The sequence below is a fragment of the Thermobia domestica genome, chromosome 9, assembly GCF_964235325.1.
Source record: "Thermobia domestica chromosome 9, izTheDome1.hap1.1, whole genome shotgun sequence".
Classification (NCBI taxonomy): domain Eukaryota; kingdom Metazoa; phylum Arthropoda; class Insecta; order Zygentoma; family Lepismatidae; genus Thermobia; species Thermobia domestica.
In genome coordinates this window covers 187,799,558-187,815,196 of record NC_137462.1, presented here as the reverse complement: position 1 = coordinate 187,815,196, position 15,639 = coordinate 187,799,558, and the positions used below count along the sequence as shown (strand labels likewise).

The window sequence follows — 15,639 nt, the reverse complement described above, 5'->3', positions numbered from 1 at the left end:
TCGATTCGTGGTGATATCCAGAGTAAACTTTATAGTATCTTAGCGTGTTTCCCCCTTTCCTACGCGTTTTCATACCAATTATGTCCCTCCATTTGAGATAATATCTTTTTCAGTGTCTTTTTTTCACGTTTAATCTCCGAATGGATGAATATAACTGAAATTCAATACGAGAGTAAATGGTGTTTGCAGTAAACAATGGAAAAATGAACTTCTTAATTAAACTTTTCATTGAAAAGCGTAGTCATAGGAAAATAGAAAGAAAGAAAAAAGTTTGGTTGCAAGGGAGATTAAAAAAAATGGAAACTTAAAAACAAGGAACACTGAGTAGTTTATGAAAGATAACACCAGTCGTAACTCGATTTCAGTGAGTCCTCGACGTCTGTACACATTTTCCTTTCCCCCGACTAATAGCCATATTCCCTTCTACTATGTTCATTGAGAGATCCTAATTGGCTATAAGAGCTCAGGCCTGAATGATGAAAGCAAAAACGAAATTCAAATGCATTAGCCTGCTTTCAAGAGCGGATCATGAAAAACAAATTATAATACTTTCTTTCCTTATAAGAGCCGAGGGGACGGAGTTATTAGAATGAAGGAGAAAGGGACTGGAAAGTAGAAAGGAACTAATAATGAATCCGTAAGAATTTTATCAACATCTGGTAACAGTGAGAGATTTTTTTTCTTTTCTTTCTTTCTCAAAATTAATGCAGCGAGTGAGGCACAAAGTTTGGAGAAAATTCATGCGTATCGGGGCTGCGCTAATTAGGAATTGTAGTCATACAGCTAAATAATAAAATTCCTATGTCGAAACTTTTTTCTTTTCTTTTCTTTTTTTTTTCTAAGTATTCGTTACTGAAATAATAATAGTTCTCGTATGTCGTTTTAGTATTTCTGTACTTTTGTTATTTCTTCTGTACTATATTTTCAATATCTTTTCTCTTTAGTTTTAGTAATGAATGTATCCTTTCATCTTTATTTGAGCATAGATGTTAATTATTTAATGTTGTATGTGAGTTTTGGTTAAAATAAATGTATTTGCAATAGACATTCTGTTTTAGCCAATTAGTCAATGTTGCGGTTAGTTGGATGTTCATATCATTCAACCAATAGTACTTTGGGATTTCTTTCAATCAACCAGTCAATACATATTACGTAAAATTAGTTCATTCTGCATATAAATATCGATGTCTGAGCTAGCTCAAATATTGAGCAAAATTAAAACCATCAGCCTTTATGTATTAGCATAATTAAGTTCTATTTGGCCGAAAGAATGATAGCTAGGTTCAGCTATTTTCATAAATTAAGTAGGTTAGAATCTTAGAGCGCTAGATGAATTGAGGGCCTAAAAATATGTTCAAAGAAACAAAAGTTTTCTTTCTTTCTTCTTTTTTTCTCTACAAGTCGAAAATTTTGAGTGTTCATGAGAAATATGAATCCGGGCCTGATCATATCCCGAAGTATGTCTCCACACTTTCCTTATTCCGTACTTCTTCCTATACTAAGTCTTCTATTATTATTTATGTATGGTGAAGAGGAGGTGAAGAATGAGAGAAGTGAAATTAAGTTCTATTAACAAGTATGCCAATTAACAAAAGAATTCAAATAAGTCATTTAAATATATATATATATATATGTAAAAGCCAGAAGAACAATTTCAAAATCAAACTATAAATCATGACACAGCTGTATAAAAGTGCTTACATCTTCATAATAGCTTTGTATTTGGGAAGGAAGAACAGTCCCATCGGTCAATCTCCAATATGGTGCCATTACAAGTCTCTCGAATCATAATTTATCTAGGTTAAATATTATAAGGGACGTGTATGATATTGTATTACTCTGTACTGTATAATGAACTCTTTCTCTTTGTTTTCAGATCCACCTAATTCTCCTATTATTTATGGTTACAACGAAGGTGTCAGTGTTCCTGCTGGGACTCTACAGAAAATGTCATGTTTATCTTCAGGGGGCAATCCTCCAGCTACTTTAACTTGGTATAAGAATGATCAGAAGGTAAAACTTCTAACATGAATCTAGAAAATTGATTACATATTAATTTAATTAGCAAATTAAATCTATTACTGAAACATTTTGTGGATATCGTTGTCACATAAGGTGCTGTTAAAAGTTTGTGCTATAATCTACAAAAATGATATCTATACCACATATTTTTTTCGGCAACAACTTCGGAGAAATTGACGAATTTTATTAGTTTTTATTGACAAAGTGAGTATATAATTCTATGTAAGCTGCTCAGGTCATTTTCAAATGGAACTATTTCTGACTGTTGTACTGCGTGTTTAATTTTGCTGACTTTTTTTTTTCTTTTTATCTTGAGATGAAGAAAATTGTCTGATCTTATGCAAAATAATGATGGGAAGTTTTTAACTGTTAAATAATGATAATGATTAAAAGCATTTATTATTGTATCACTCACAAATTTATAACAGAGAAAATAAAATAGCACAAAGAAAACTATAGGCAGAGCAAACAGTATGAGAGATCATCAAGTCGAAATGATAGACTGTGTTCGTATACATTTCAAGAAGTTACATCAATGACTTTTGTTGTACAAGAAATGGCTTCGATGACACTAACGTCTTTCTTGTAACAATTTGTTGAGAATTCAAATGAGGGAAGAAGAATAAAGCATCAAAATACTGCTTAAATCAAATGGATCTAAATCAACTGTATCTCTGCATTTTGAATTTATATTCGAGATAATGTATTTTTTTAAAAAAAGAAAAAAGAAATAATAATGGGAAAGCGAACTACCAGACAAGCTTGCGTTAATAATGAACTATTGTCATTCTTGAGCTTTTGATTGACTAAACACAACAAAATCTCGTTTAGTCATGTTCAATTTTGGATAATTATCTCCCACCCCCCCCCTATCTATTTAATACCACTCATATTCCAATGTGTTAAAACAACCTTGTTAATTTAAAATCGATATGCCAAAGCAATATCAAATCAACATAAAGCCACACAAGCAGGACTCATTTTGAGCTTGCCATCAATGTGCACAATTACAAAGAACGTGTCACGTTCATATCAAATATATACCTTTTTTTAAAAAAAAAAAAAAAAAAAAAAAGTGCGTAATACTAATAAAAGAAATGACCATATCTAATTATTATTACCATTCGAAGTAATTTTCTTCTTCTTTTGAATTAGTGTTAAAACGATTGTAGTAAATTAGTAAAGATAAGGAGACAAAATTAATTGACACAAATTAATGTCATCAAGCAATACAGTAAAATGAACTCCAGAAAAGTGAAAAATCAACACAAAATCGTTTCTACCACTAATCACTTTATAGTGAATGTCATATTTTCAATATTTATCAATACATCAATACAGAACATTTCATGTGATAACTGTGGAGTATTATGTGATATAACATTAATGATTCATTTCTTATTTTCTTCGTATAACAGTGGCAAAATCTGTATAATTAATATGAAATATTCTGATTTTGTTATATAATCCCTATAAGTTTTTATGTTGTATTTTATATTTTGAGGATATAGTAAAAAAAATACGAGATCTGCTCAACAACATACCATTAAGTACCCTTCTTCATATCTTGTTTATGAAGAACCCATATCAAAATTGAAAAGTTATTCCTGTAGTTTCGTGTTTCAGGAAAAAGCTTTAAAATATATACATATATATGGTCTTCTGTCACAGAAAAACAGAAGGAAAAGAAAAGAGCATATATTGTCATTCATTGCTCTTTTGCGTGTTGTTCTATATTTTCTCACATATTTCCTATAATGTTTTGTTGTTAGAGTATACCATTTACATTTGATAATTTTGACTAATTTTTAATTTTCAATCAACAGGTAAATTCAGTTCGGAAAGTTTCAGAGCAAGGCCGTTCAGTGTCTGCAGAAGTAACCATCATCACAAACATGACAGACAATGGTGCCAGATATAAATGTGAAGCGAGTAATTCTGCAACAGAAATTCCTTTATTTAAGGAAGTTGTGCTTAGAGTTCAATGTAAGTGTTACCACAGTGATGTTATTTAATTTAAAAAGAAATGACTGATTTTATTTAATTTTACTTTATTTCCAAAAACTTAATCAATTTTCAAACATTTAAAATTCTATTTGTTGTATTGTAATATGTTATCAGAAATTGCCTAAGGATTGAATGTGTAGAATCAAAAGTATATTAAATATTTGACCTACATGAAGTTTTATTCAAAATCATATGTAAATCTTACCAAACTGTGAAGCACTAAGGATCATGCTGTTAAGTAGTTTTATTTGTGCAAGCTTAGTAAAGCATTTTACAGAGATCCTTGTTTAAAAATTTAAAATATTCAACCCCGTTAATTATCTATATTATCAAACATAAAAACAAGAAATTTATTTTAAATTGAATATTGTATGTGCAGTACAAAAATATTTCTTCATTAGCAACTTAGGCAAAAATTGTAAAATACATATTCAATATTAAGGTAAAATACGAGTATATAATTTTATTCATCGGAACACACAGTGTATTTAGATATGAAGACATGAAGATAAGCTGGTTACAATGTTACCAGATTTAGTCGAGCAATCCAACAGTATTCACAGAAAAAGTCGAAAATTCTGAATTGTAAATTAATATGTCGTGGGGAAAAAAAACAGAAACTCTTAGTACAATTCGCTATTTTGGGCTAATAATAATGAAGGAAAGTATTTGAATGTTTTATAAATAAAGTATTTGTAAGTATGGCAAATTTAGTATGATTATGTGTAGTAATCATTTTAATTTACATGAAGTAAGATATTTATGTAGAAAACTCTTGATGAAATAAAGGATAAAGCTTGGAGTAAAACTGATAGTATAGTTTAGAACTGAAGTAGAACTTGACTTTGTAGCGTCCTGAGAGTTATTAATTCATTTGGTTCCTATTTAAAAAATAAGTTTCTTTCACATTCATGGCACAGACTTTAGCCTAGTTTAAAGTTTTTAATTTTCAATTTTGGAAAGAAAATAAATAACTGTATTTCAAAATTAGGTCCATTTATCGAACGACTTAGGTTGTGTAAATTCATGAAACCTAGGAACACAGCTGAAATAATATTTAATAATTATTTGGAAACCAGAACGGAATTTTAACATACGTGTACAATCTATATTTTCATAATCGCCACTGAAGTTAAATCAATAATTAACACTGCTGAAATAGTTAGTTCTTTTAGCTTTCTGTCATAAAACATAGATGTAGCTACGGGGTATGCCTGTGCATATTCTAATAAAATGGTGTGATTCTCTCTTTTTTTGTTCCTTTCTCCAATTGTCTTACATTCTAAAATTTTCTTATCTGTATTTCTTCAATTTATTGAAATAATATTTTATTTTATTTTTAGTCGCTTGAAGCCCAATATAATGATCATGTTGAATGTTATACCTCTGTGCACACCCATGTTTAAATGTTACACCTAACTACCTTTGTGTACACTCATATGAAAAGTTCTGGTTACGCCTATGCATAAACTAAAACATATATTCAAAATCTTAATGCAGGGGTAGCGCAAAATGCAATTTATTTCTATAGTCATGTCTCATTTTCTTGATTAAACTTACTTATGTATGAGTAACCAGCGGTGTCATTTGGGGCTTCAGGGGTACAATTCCTTTCCCTGAGTTTGAGATAGATAAAGTATATTTTAAACAATATTATAATAACATAGTAATGAAAATCTGAACTTTAAACCGAATAGTCTACTTACTGTATATCGTATAGTTTTGCACCCTCTCCTTCCTCAAACCCAAGCTGCCGTGAGTAACTCTGATTTCCATGCATCCACGTAAAATATAAACACATTAAACTTTAAATTAAAGTTTTTAATTCATATGTGGTAATAATTCTGACTTTTTCTTCTTGAACCTTGTGAGCACTACTATTATTAATTTTAAATATCACTTTTCTCCCTACAGTTGCACCACAGTCAGTGAAAATTACAAAGAAACCGAAGAAGTTAAAACCTGGAAGAAAAGGAAACTTGACTTGTGAGTCGAGCTCAAGTAATCCTCCTGCTCGCCTTTCATGGTGGAGAGGTCGTGACGGTGTTCCTGTTCCAGGAATCAGTAACGAAACAAGACCTGGTCTGTATGGAGGAACCATGTCCGTCAATGTACTGGAGTTAAATATTACAGAGGAAATGAATGGTCAAGTATACACTTGTCAGGCTACCAATGAAGTACTTCAAAGGAGTGTGTACGATGCTATCACTCTAGAAGTTATGTGTAAGTATTCATTGATTATTTGTTAATACTCATAGGAGCAAGTCTAAAGAAGGGAGGAAAGTATAAACACACTTCAATTGCCAAGATTGATTGTCAATATACGTTACAATGATAATTTGATTTTACATATTATATACTTGATATTGTTCTCAAGATAAACAAGTGGTATAGCATTGCTATCCCCCTCTCCCTAAGAATAGTGGAGAGGAGTAGCTGTTCATGCTACCCCTTCCCAGTTTTGGCGCCGTAGATTAACAATAATATATATATGTACACCACAGATTTAAATATGGTGGATCGAATACTTGAGATTTGATTTGAACTTGAAGATTGTTTTTTTCTTAATTTCAATTGTATTTTATTCTTTTAAACTTGACAGTTTTCCATTGTAAAAGTAAATAAAGAAAAAAATATCTTGAGTTTCTTTATCTTTAAATTTCAAATTTAACTTGTGATAGATGTTTATGAAGATTTTTTTTTTCTTTTACAGACAAACCAAAATTCAGTAGTGAATCACAAACTACGTACTCAGTTGTAGAAGGAGAATCAATTGTTATAAAACTGGAAGCCACAGGAAATCCTGAAGATATTTCGTATACATGGAGTAAAGATGGTACTCCGATATTGTCGAGAAAGAATGCGTTAGTAAATACTCGGATCGTATCAGATGGGCCGATGCTGAATATTACCAGTGCACAAAGACAAGATGCTGGCAGTTACGTCTGTGAAGCTGCTAATAACGAAGGGTCTTCAACTCTTAAAATTGAACTCTCTGTGGAATGTAAGTGGTAAAAGATGGTTAAATATTTTAATTTATGTTTATTAAATTTTAAAAGTTAAGTTTGTATATTTAATTTAAATTTTTAAGTTGTTGTTTGAGAGTCATACAGATGTATTTCCCCGATTAATTTGTCTTTTAGTTCCAAATTTTAGATGTTCATAAGGTAACACTCTTGTTTAATTCTTGATACATTGAGTAGATGGGAATAAAGCATAAAGTAGTAGATAGGAAAACGTCTTTTTACATTCTGCTTTTAATCTCTTAGATTAGAACAATCATGATCAGAAAACTATTACCAAACAACAAAATTAGTTTCTCTCTTCTAATTTGTAGAATAATTCATTTTCGTGTACCACACCATTCTACCACCTGCAACGTAACCTGTTGTCACAAGTGAATTTGTGATTATTATTATTATTATTATTATTATTATTATTATTATTATTATTATTATTATTATTATTATTATTATTATTATTATTATTATTATTATGTCTGGAAATGTCTGGAAAAATATCTCCTTCTTCTGTGAATATTATTGGTATGGCAGAATTTTTGTTACTTGATTTGTGTATTCGTATTAGTGAGGTAAATATTGGTTAAGGAAACTTCTCCTGTACTTTTAGTATCTTTACTTAAATAATTCTGTTCGTGGTTCCATTTATTGATATTTTAATATTTTTTTCTCTAACAACTGATTGAGAAATTTTACTTGCAATATACGGGTAATTATATACATTGATGTATTTTCTTTTCTTTACAGATCCGCCTGTTATAAAATATATACCACACAACGTAACTGTTGGAAAAGAAGAAGCTAAAGCTAATCTTAGTTGCAAAGCTGAAGGCAATCCTTTAGAAAACGACATGATAAAATGGCGTCGAGATGATTTTGATTTTGCAGGTCGCACCACTCAAACATTTTACAACGGAACATCTTACTTAATAATTCAACATCCTAGGAAAGAAGATATCGGTGCATTTGAATGTGTTGTAAATAATGGAATTGGAGACGAAGCTGTGGCATCGACGTATTTGATAGTGAAACGTAAGTGTCTATGTATTAAAAAATAGTAATTACAGATGCTGTAATATCAATTACTATAGAACGACGAGCTGGTATGCATTATAGCTAATGTTTTGTTTTATAAATATTATCATACGAAGAAATCAACATTACTGAGGCTTTAGTTAGTTTTATTTTGCACAATAAAGCATTCAAGAATAATGAAGATTGCCTTCCACTAGGAGCCGAACCCGACCCCACACACATCAAATGTATCGTGCTCACTCGCACAGCCATTTCGGATCATATGAGAAGGAATGAGTCATATGGCAGTTACAGTATGTTCATTGAAAACGAAAATAATTGGATCCACACAACAGACAAAACTGGTGTCTTCTGCAACTAATAAAAGTAAACAAATAAACTCTGATAAAGATAGTAAAGAGGATCACGCGATTCCATGCATGGTATATGGGTAGCCACAGTTAAACTCCGTTACCCGTTAAGATGTTAACGGATTGACTGTATTAACGTACTCGGTCGAGATAATCACTGTAGCTCTTGTTGCAAGAAACAGAATTTAAAAGTTTGCTTTTTGTTTAAGGGATATCACGTGGAGTAACGGACGGACGGGCGAATGTACTAACATTACAATCTTATAAGGCCTCCTAACATGATCCTAACAATATGTATAAAGGTTATGCCTAACAGAAAAAGATCGAAATAATTTTTAATATAAATTTCCCCATACATCTGTTAAATTTCATTTTCCTACTTGAGGGAGATATTATTATTATTATTATTATTATTATTATTATTATTATTATTATTATTATTATTATTATTATTATTATTGTTATTATTATTATTATTATTATTATTATTATTTAGAGTTTCAGAATTAAAGATAAACTTATACAATACTTTTATATAAACATTTATATTTCACAAGTGAGAATTTACATATTTATACACCATTTAAATAGAAGTTTTTTTTGTATGTGTTTGTTAAAATAATTCGTTTGCTTACAGATAAGCCTGAAATTGATACATCGCCACAAATAGCAAAATCTGCCAGCAACAGAGGCGATACAGCTAGATTAATCTGTCGTGCGAAAGGTGCTCCAGCGATTAGATTCAATTGGCTAAGACTGGGCACCACAATAAAAGATAATTCAACCAGTAAATATATTCTTGAGACTTATCAGGTATGTTTCATATCGTAACAATTCTATTTTCGTACTGTTAATTTTTTATATTTTTATAAAATTGTGAAAAAATTTTCCCCTTACTACGATTTTAAGTTGCTGCTACTAGTTAATGCGAGGCTTGATTAAACAGTTCATTTTCCTTTGTTCTGAAATTAGTTTTAAGATTGAGTACATTAATCTTTTAACTCACTTTTCCTTTTTTCCAGAAGTTCAGTTTCATTTTCCAAGAGTACATATGTAATATCGTACATAGCCCATATGTAAACTGTAATGATATAAAATAATTAAAATTAGTCAATAAGTTTGTTGTATGTGTACATTTGCTTTAAACATTTTATGCTTGTGAAAAACAAGAGAATGTTCCATTTGTTTTATGACTAAAGTTTAAAAGCAGTGGTGTTATTCTAATTTTTAACAACCATTTCTCTCTCTCTCTCTCTCTCTCTCTCTCTCTCTCTCTCTCTCTCTCTCTCTCTCTATATATATATATATATATATATATATATATATATATATATATATATATATATATATATAAAATAATAATAATAATGTGTGTATAGATATAACTAGGGTTAGGATTTTATTGTACTATAAATGCGGGGAAAATGCAAAATAAAAAATGCAATTATGCACTAAAAATCTAAAAAAATGCACTATAATTTTAAAAAAATGCTTTCGCAGAGAATCATCCATTACAATTTATTAGTGCATTACCTATATATATATATATATATATATATATATATATATATATATATATATATATATATATATATATACGTCGTTCTACTCTGTTGTGTTTTTCTCAAAAGTTGCACCTAACACTGAGTTGCAATAAACAAAAAAATGAAGGTTGGTTTTCGAACTGGAATGCATGGCGGTTGTCTGCAAATAACGATTTGTACATTGAAAAGGTTCTTTCAGTTTCTACAGAAACCACCGTAGCATATTTGAAATAGACCATATCACTAATTCCTAGATCACTTTCTAATTTGGGCAGTACAAATTTTCTGCCTGAAAGAATGTCCACTATCGCACACAAAACATGGTAACCTGAGTTTTTTTTCGATATATCTGTCATTTTTCTTGACAGTACAAGTCCTACTCTCCCAGGAACACTTTCTAATGTACTCGCTGCATTTTTTGATTGAGTCAATTGAAGTCAACTTTTCTCCAGATTTCTCTAAAGAAGTAATCACACCTGGTAGAAATCCAAAATTAGATTGAATGTGCACAAGCTTACCTTGAATTTCAGGATTGACCAGTATCTCTTGTGCAGTTCGAGTCGCGGAAGCTTCGGAGGAGTCGAAAGCTTCGAAGTTTTTACAATAGTATTTACAGGCTTCTAGCCACGTTCTCCACCTGGTAAGAACGGGGGTAGAGGGAGTTCAGGATGCTCCGACTTAAAAGCAGCTACACGTGGACTTTATCAACATCAGGAAACTGCACACGTATTTCTTCAGCCACTCTGTGGCAACCATGCGCGAGGCACGTAGTGTGAATCATTTTCGAATATAGCGCCTGCAGTGAGTTCGCTGCTTTTACCATATGCGGTGCAGAATCGGTTACAAAGAGCAGCACGTTTTCGTAAAGGACGCCATTAGGCCATAAGAGATGCATTGATTTATCAAATAGCTTACTGATCGTGGAATAATTGACCTTTTCCAGAACTTCCCAATTCAAAAGAAATGTTTTACCTGGCCCACCCTCATGCATCACTCCAACAACATTAACTACATTTCGTCCCTCCGAATCACAAGTTTCATCCATGGACACCCATATTTTCTTTCCGGCCATTTCTTGTCTAATGCACTGCATTGTTTTCTCGCAAAGTTTGTTCACGTAATTCTTCCTCAATGTCAAAGAATCGGGGAGGGGTTTACAAGTGTATTTTTCCAAAAAGGCACGCAATGTCACGTTGTCCACTTTGTTCAACGGAATGTCAGCACAAATAAATGCTTCACACAAATCTTCGAAAAAAACAGAATGATTTTTGGATGTACCACACTGCGGGAGAAGTTGTTGCGCGGCGTTTGCCTCTCGTTTCGCACGTAACTTAAGTCCCCGTGTGTGTTTGTCCCTTGAAACATGCTGTTCAACGGTAAATTTTCTTTCGGCTGAAACTGCCGTATCACACACCTTGCAGTAGAGAACACTTCCATCTGTTGTAAATACTTTTTCAGCTCCAAATTCACTCACAAATCGTTTAAGCTTGGAAGCACTACTCTCTTTTATCTTCGGCATTTTAACAAGATAAACTGCAGAATTAGGCGTCTACCAACAGCTCACCAAAACAGTGAATGCCAAGGTCACTGAACTCTCGCTCCTTGGCTTCATGTGACGAATAGCCAGAAACTGCAATCTGCGGACATTGGCCACGCCTGCTCCAACGAATCTTCGAACTAGAATCGTGTAGGCGGAAGCATTCTGCTTCAATTTATTGTTTTTATAAGAAAAATGAGAATTATGCAGTTAAAAGTAAGAATAAATACTAAATATGCACGTAAAATGCCCAAAAACTGTAAAAAATGCGCTTATACACAGAAATGGGCAAAAAATGCAAACAAATGCACAAACAAGTTTGTCTTAAATTACTTCATTTTAATAAAACAGGATTTATAACACAACGAGCAATGTTTATAATAATCCAGAAAAAAGATGCAAAATCATCAAGATCCTAACCCTAGATATAACTCTCTTAGGAAACAAACCATACAAGGTAGACAAAGGCACATTTGTTACTGAATATCGTAAGTGACATGTAGAGACCTACACAGCATCCTACTGCGTCACGACCTACTACCATGTCACGAAATTAGGTAGCACTGCGAATATCTTGGAAACGAATTATCCAAGATAGGTGCCAGTCAAAAAGTATTGGAAAGATCTTAATACAGCAATGGATCAACACTTGTTGATAATGGTATATATGCGTTTCAAATATAAATAACCCTCACCATTACACATATATGATTCTAGTTCTCATTCTTGATATCTGAGCATTTGAAGTTAATAAATAAACACTTGTACCTTGTTCTGAGAGATCATTGTTTAACTCTGTAGCTGTAAAAATTTCTAAAACAAAGGTAGTTAAACTAAAATTTACTGTTTATGGGTATAACTGAGTAAAATTTACTGTTATTTCTTGGTATAACAAACTGTTCTCCGAATTGGAAATATTTTAAGAACCATTAGAGAACCGGTGCGAAGCGACTGAATAGCATCACTATTTAAAAGTATTTAATAACATACTGTATCCTAATGGAGTTTGAGGTGCTAAATACTAATGTTGTCTCAATTATTTGAAATAACACGATCAAAAATAGAAAATTAGTTATCTATTTCTATGTTAGAATATGTAGTTTTGACAAATTCGGTAGTGGAAAAATAGGTTACGTTAATAATTTTCAAATAATTCAAAACTTGTTTTTGATAACATTGAAACTAAACTCAAACCATAATTTTATGTAACTTGCGATTCGAGAGAGAACTGAAAACTGAGCTGTGATTTTGTTCATGATGTAAAGGTATTAAGCATAATTTGATTTGTACATAAGGATAATTTGAATTATATATGTATTTTGCTTCGAATTTCCAACAAATCTGTTCGTTTTGGGAACGTTGCCGTTTCAAAATCGATTACAAAACTATATATGAAAACGAACAAAAGATGAGAGACATAATACATTACATGCTGCTAAACAGTTGCAATTTGTACCGTTCCATTATGCTAACCTTTTTAATGTATTTATTTATTTATTTATTTTCAGCTGGATTATATGACCTATGAATCAATACTCTCAGTGCTTGCAGTTAATTCAGCCGACTATGGAATGTACGATTGTATAGCAAGAAACGATATCGGTTTTACAAGAACGAATATTACGTTAAATGTAACATCACCTCCAGATACTCCTATTCTTCTGACAGTGCTCAATGTAACTCACGAAGCTGTTGTTCTGTCCTGGGTACCTGGTTTCAATGGCGGAGTGCAGCAACGATACCAGATACGCTATAAGAAGGTTGGATCCGATATGAATCAGTACGTCGATGTGGTACCAACTAATGTTACTACGTTCACAGTTACAGGACTGTCGCTTGGAACGGAATATTTATTCAGTATAAGAGCTTCAAACAAGCTTGGAAACAGTGACTTTCTTAAGGACATCGTGAAAGCAAAAACATCAAGTGAGTGTAATATTATGATTTGGAGATACGGTTGTTGATTTATTAATGTGGTGAGATCATACTGCATGAGGTGTTTTAATCATTGGAACACTAACAGTTCTAATGTTCTAATTGGATGTATATAAGGGTGTATATATTAACTGGTTGTGTACATACATTTATGAAAATAGTTGTAAATAGAACTTTTATTGTAGTGTAGTAGGCACATGTGGTTTATAGATAGTAACGTGTACATTGCGGTTAATAGATATTATTATTACTTCCATGACTACATATAAAGGGATAATAATAAAAGTAGTGACAGAAAGCGTTGAAATAATGTAAACATTATCACTGATATTAAGGAAAAACAGCACAAAAATACTTAGAATATCTTAGAAACGATAAAAAGAACCAAATTCAATTATTAGACTTTCCTTATTATATTGTTCTACTTGAGCCTACATTTTATCAAATGTTTCTACATATTTCATTTTATAAGTGTTTTAGACGCAGACTATTAAAATGGAAATAATAAAGGAAACATAAATTCAACATATGAAGCAAAATTCTAAGGATTAAACCTTAGTTTTTATATCTCTCATCCGTCTTAATGTTTCCACTTTGAAATCACTTTACATTTTCCAAAAGAAGAACAGGGTTGTATTATTATATACGTTACAGGTAGCAAAGGTACATAAAGGATAATTTGTTTTCTATACGAGATTTTACAAAACTGATTTCACAGATGCAAATCCTAGCTCTAAAACATGTATCACATGCTCTTTTTCCTGTTTCGAAATAACTAAATGATCCAAAATGGCAGACAGCTTTGAATGTACATCCGTAACGTTTTCTCCCACGTACTGTCTATCCAAAATATTTTAATGTGACAATAAAGATCACCGTCCAAGTTTGCCCATAACCACGTAACCTTTTGAAACTCCCTCTCTCTCTCTTAAATTGATAGAATTAAAATTATGGACCTGGCTGCAATAGTGGGCTTTAAATTAAAACAATTTAAAGGTGAGAAACACAGGGTTACTTTTTTCCATTTTCTTCTGCAAATTATTTCACAGAGCTTATATTTCCCATTTAATATAACGAAACCCTTACACAATATGCTGCACTGTAGATTTGTACTAGGAGTTGAGATCTAATTGGCAATTTGGCTTTTATTTATATTGTGGACCCAGGTTACTGAGACAAGATTGGGCATAGGTCCATAATTCAAAATTCATTGCATGTCATAATTTCCTCTTAAATTATTTATAGTAAGGGCATATAACGAAGATAAGTATTAAGAAAGATAGATCAGAATTAGAGTGTACACGTTAGGAGCCGAAGTTATATTATTCGAGTCACATACTCTAGAGAAACACCAGGACTTGTTTCAATCATGCATCCCGTGCTTTTCACTTTATAATTTCACCAACTATTTCCTAATTGCTTATATATATATTTAGCATCTCCTAGCGACCTAGCCTATAAAATTGGAACGCTAAACTTAAGAAATTAAGATTTTTTTTCAAAGGTCATTTTATTATTGAACGACGCCTATGGCGCTAGAAAGTTGAAAACATCACAACTACTCATGAATGCATTGTAATCTGAAAATTTCTTCACATTTTTGTTGATATACAATTTACTCTTACGTTCTTTGTTAAACGTATTTTATAGTTATATATTCCGCATAACTTTCAATGATATAAATTTATAAATTAAATTTTTGGTGATCTATCCAAGTTATTTATTTATTTATATTTTAAATTTCAACTGAAGCTTCAAAGGCGACTTACTGTCTTTATTAAATTTGATGATAGAAGGCATTAAATCATCTTTGAAACGTCAGTTCAAATAATATAAAGTGCAGATGGAACATCACAAGTTTAATTTATTCGATTATATTTTACAGTTGTTCAATATAGTTTGCTATTATAAATATTACGATGACACATTAAATACACTTGTTAGAGTTTTTATTTACTATAAGGAAGTAAAAAATATTATTTATAATGAAATCATATAAAATAGATGTAGAATTAATTTAAAACTATATTCTCTTCCAAAATAAAATTCTATTTCCAATTATATTTAATGTCTTTTTCGCCCTTGTCTGCCGGTCTTGAAAGATGAGAAAACCACATCTTGTTGGCTCGGTCCTCTTCTAAGTGCGTCGTTACAAATTGTGATTTGTTTTTCAGTAATTAGTGAAAAGA

At 31.4% G+C, this 15,639-nt stretch overlaps 1 protein-coding gene across 2 annotated transcripts in view; it reads left to right on the top strand.

Annotated features, from left to right (window-relative positions):
* The window catches only part of sns (nephrin adhesion molecule sticks and stones), a 954,753-nt gene that overhangs the window by 925,181 nt on the left and 13,933 nt on the right, over positions 1-15,639 (top strand). For both annotated transcript variants that reach the window (XM_081725673.1, XM_081725674.1), the window contains exons 8-14: positions 1,877-2,013; positions 3,849-4,008; positions 5,944-6,252; positions 6,743-7,033; positions 7,797-8,081; positions 9,072-9,247; positions 13,024-13,441. In XM_081725673.1, the coding sequence (XP_081581799.1) occupies positions 1,877-2,013; positions 3,849-4,008; positions 5,944-6,252; positions 6,743-7,033; positions 7,797-8,081; positions 9,072-9,247; positions 13,024-13,441 (1,776 nt within the window). The remainder of the gene's footprint in view (positions 1-1,876; positions 2,014-3,848; positions 4,009-5,943; positions 6,253-6,742; positions 7,034-7,796; positions 8,082-9,071; positions 9,248-13,023; positions 13,442-15,639) is intronic.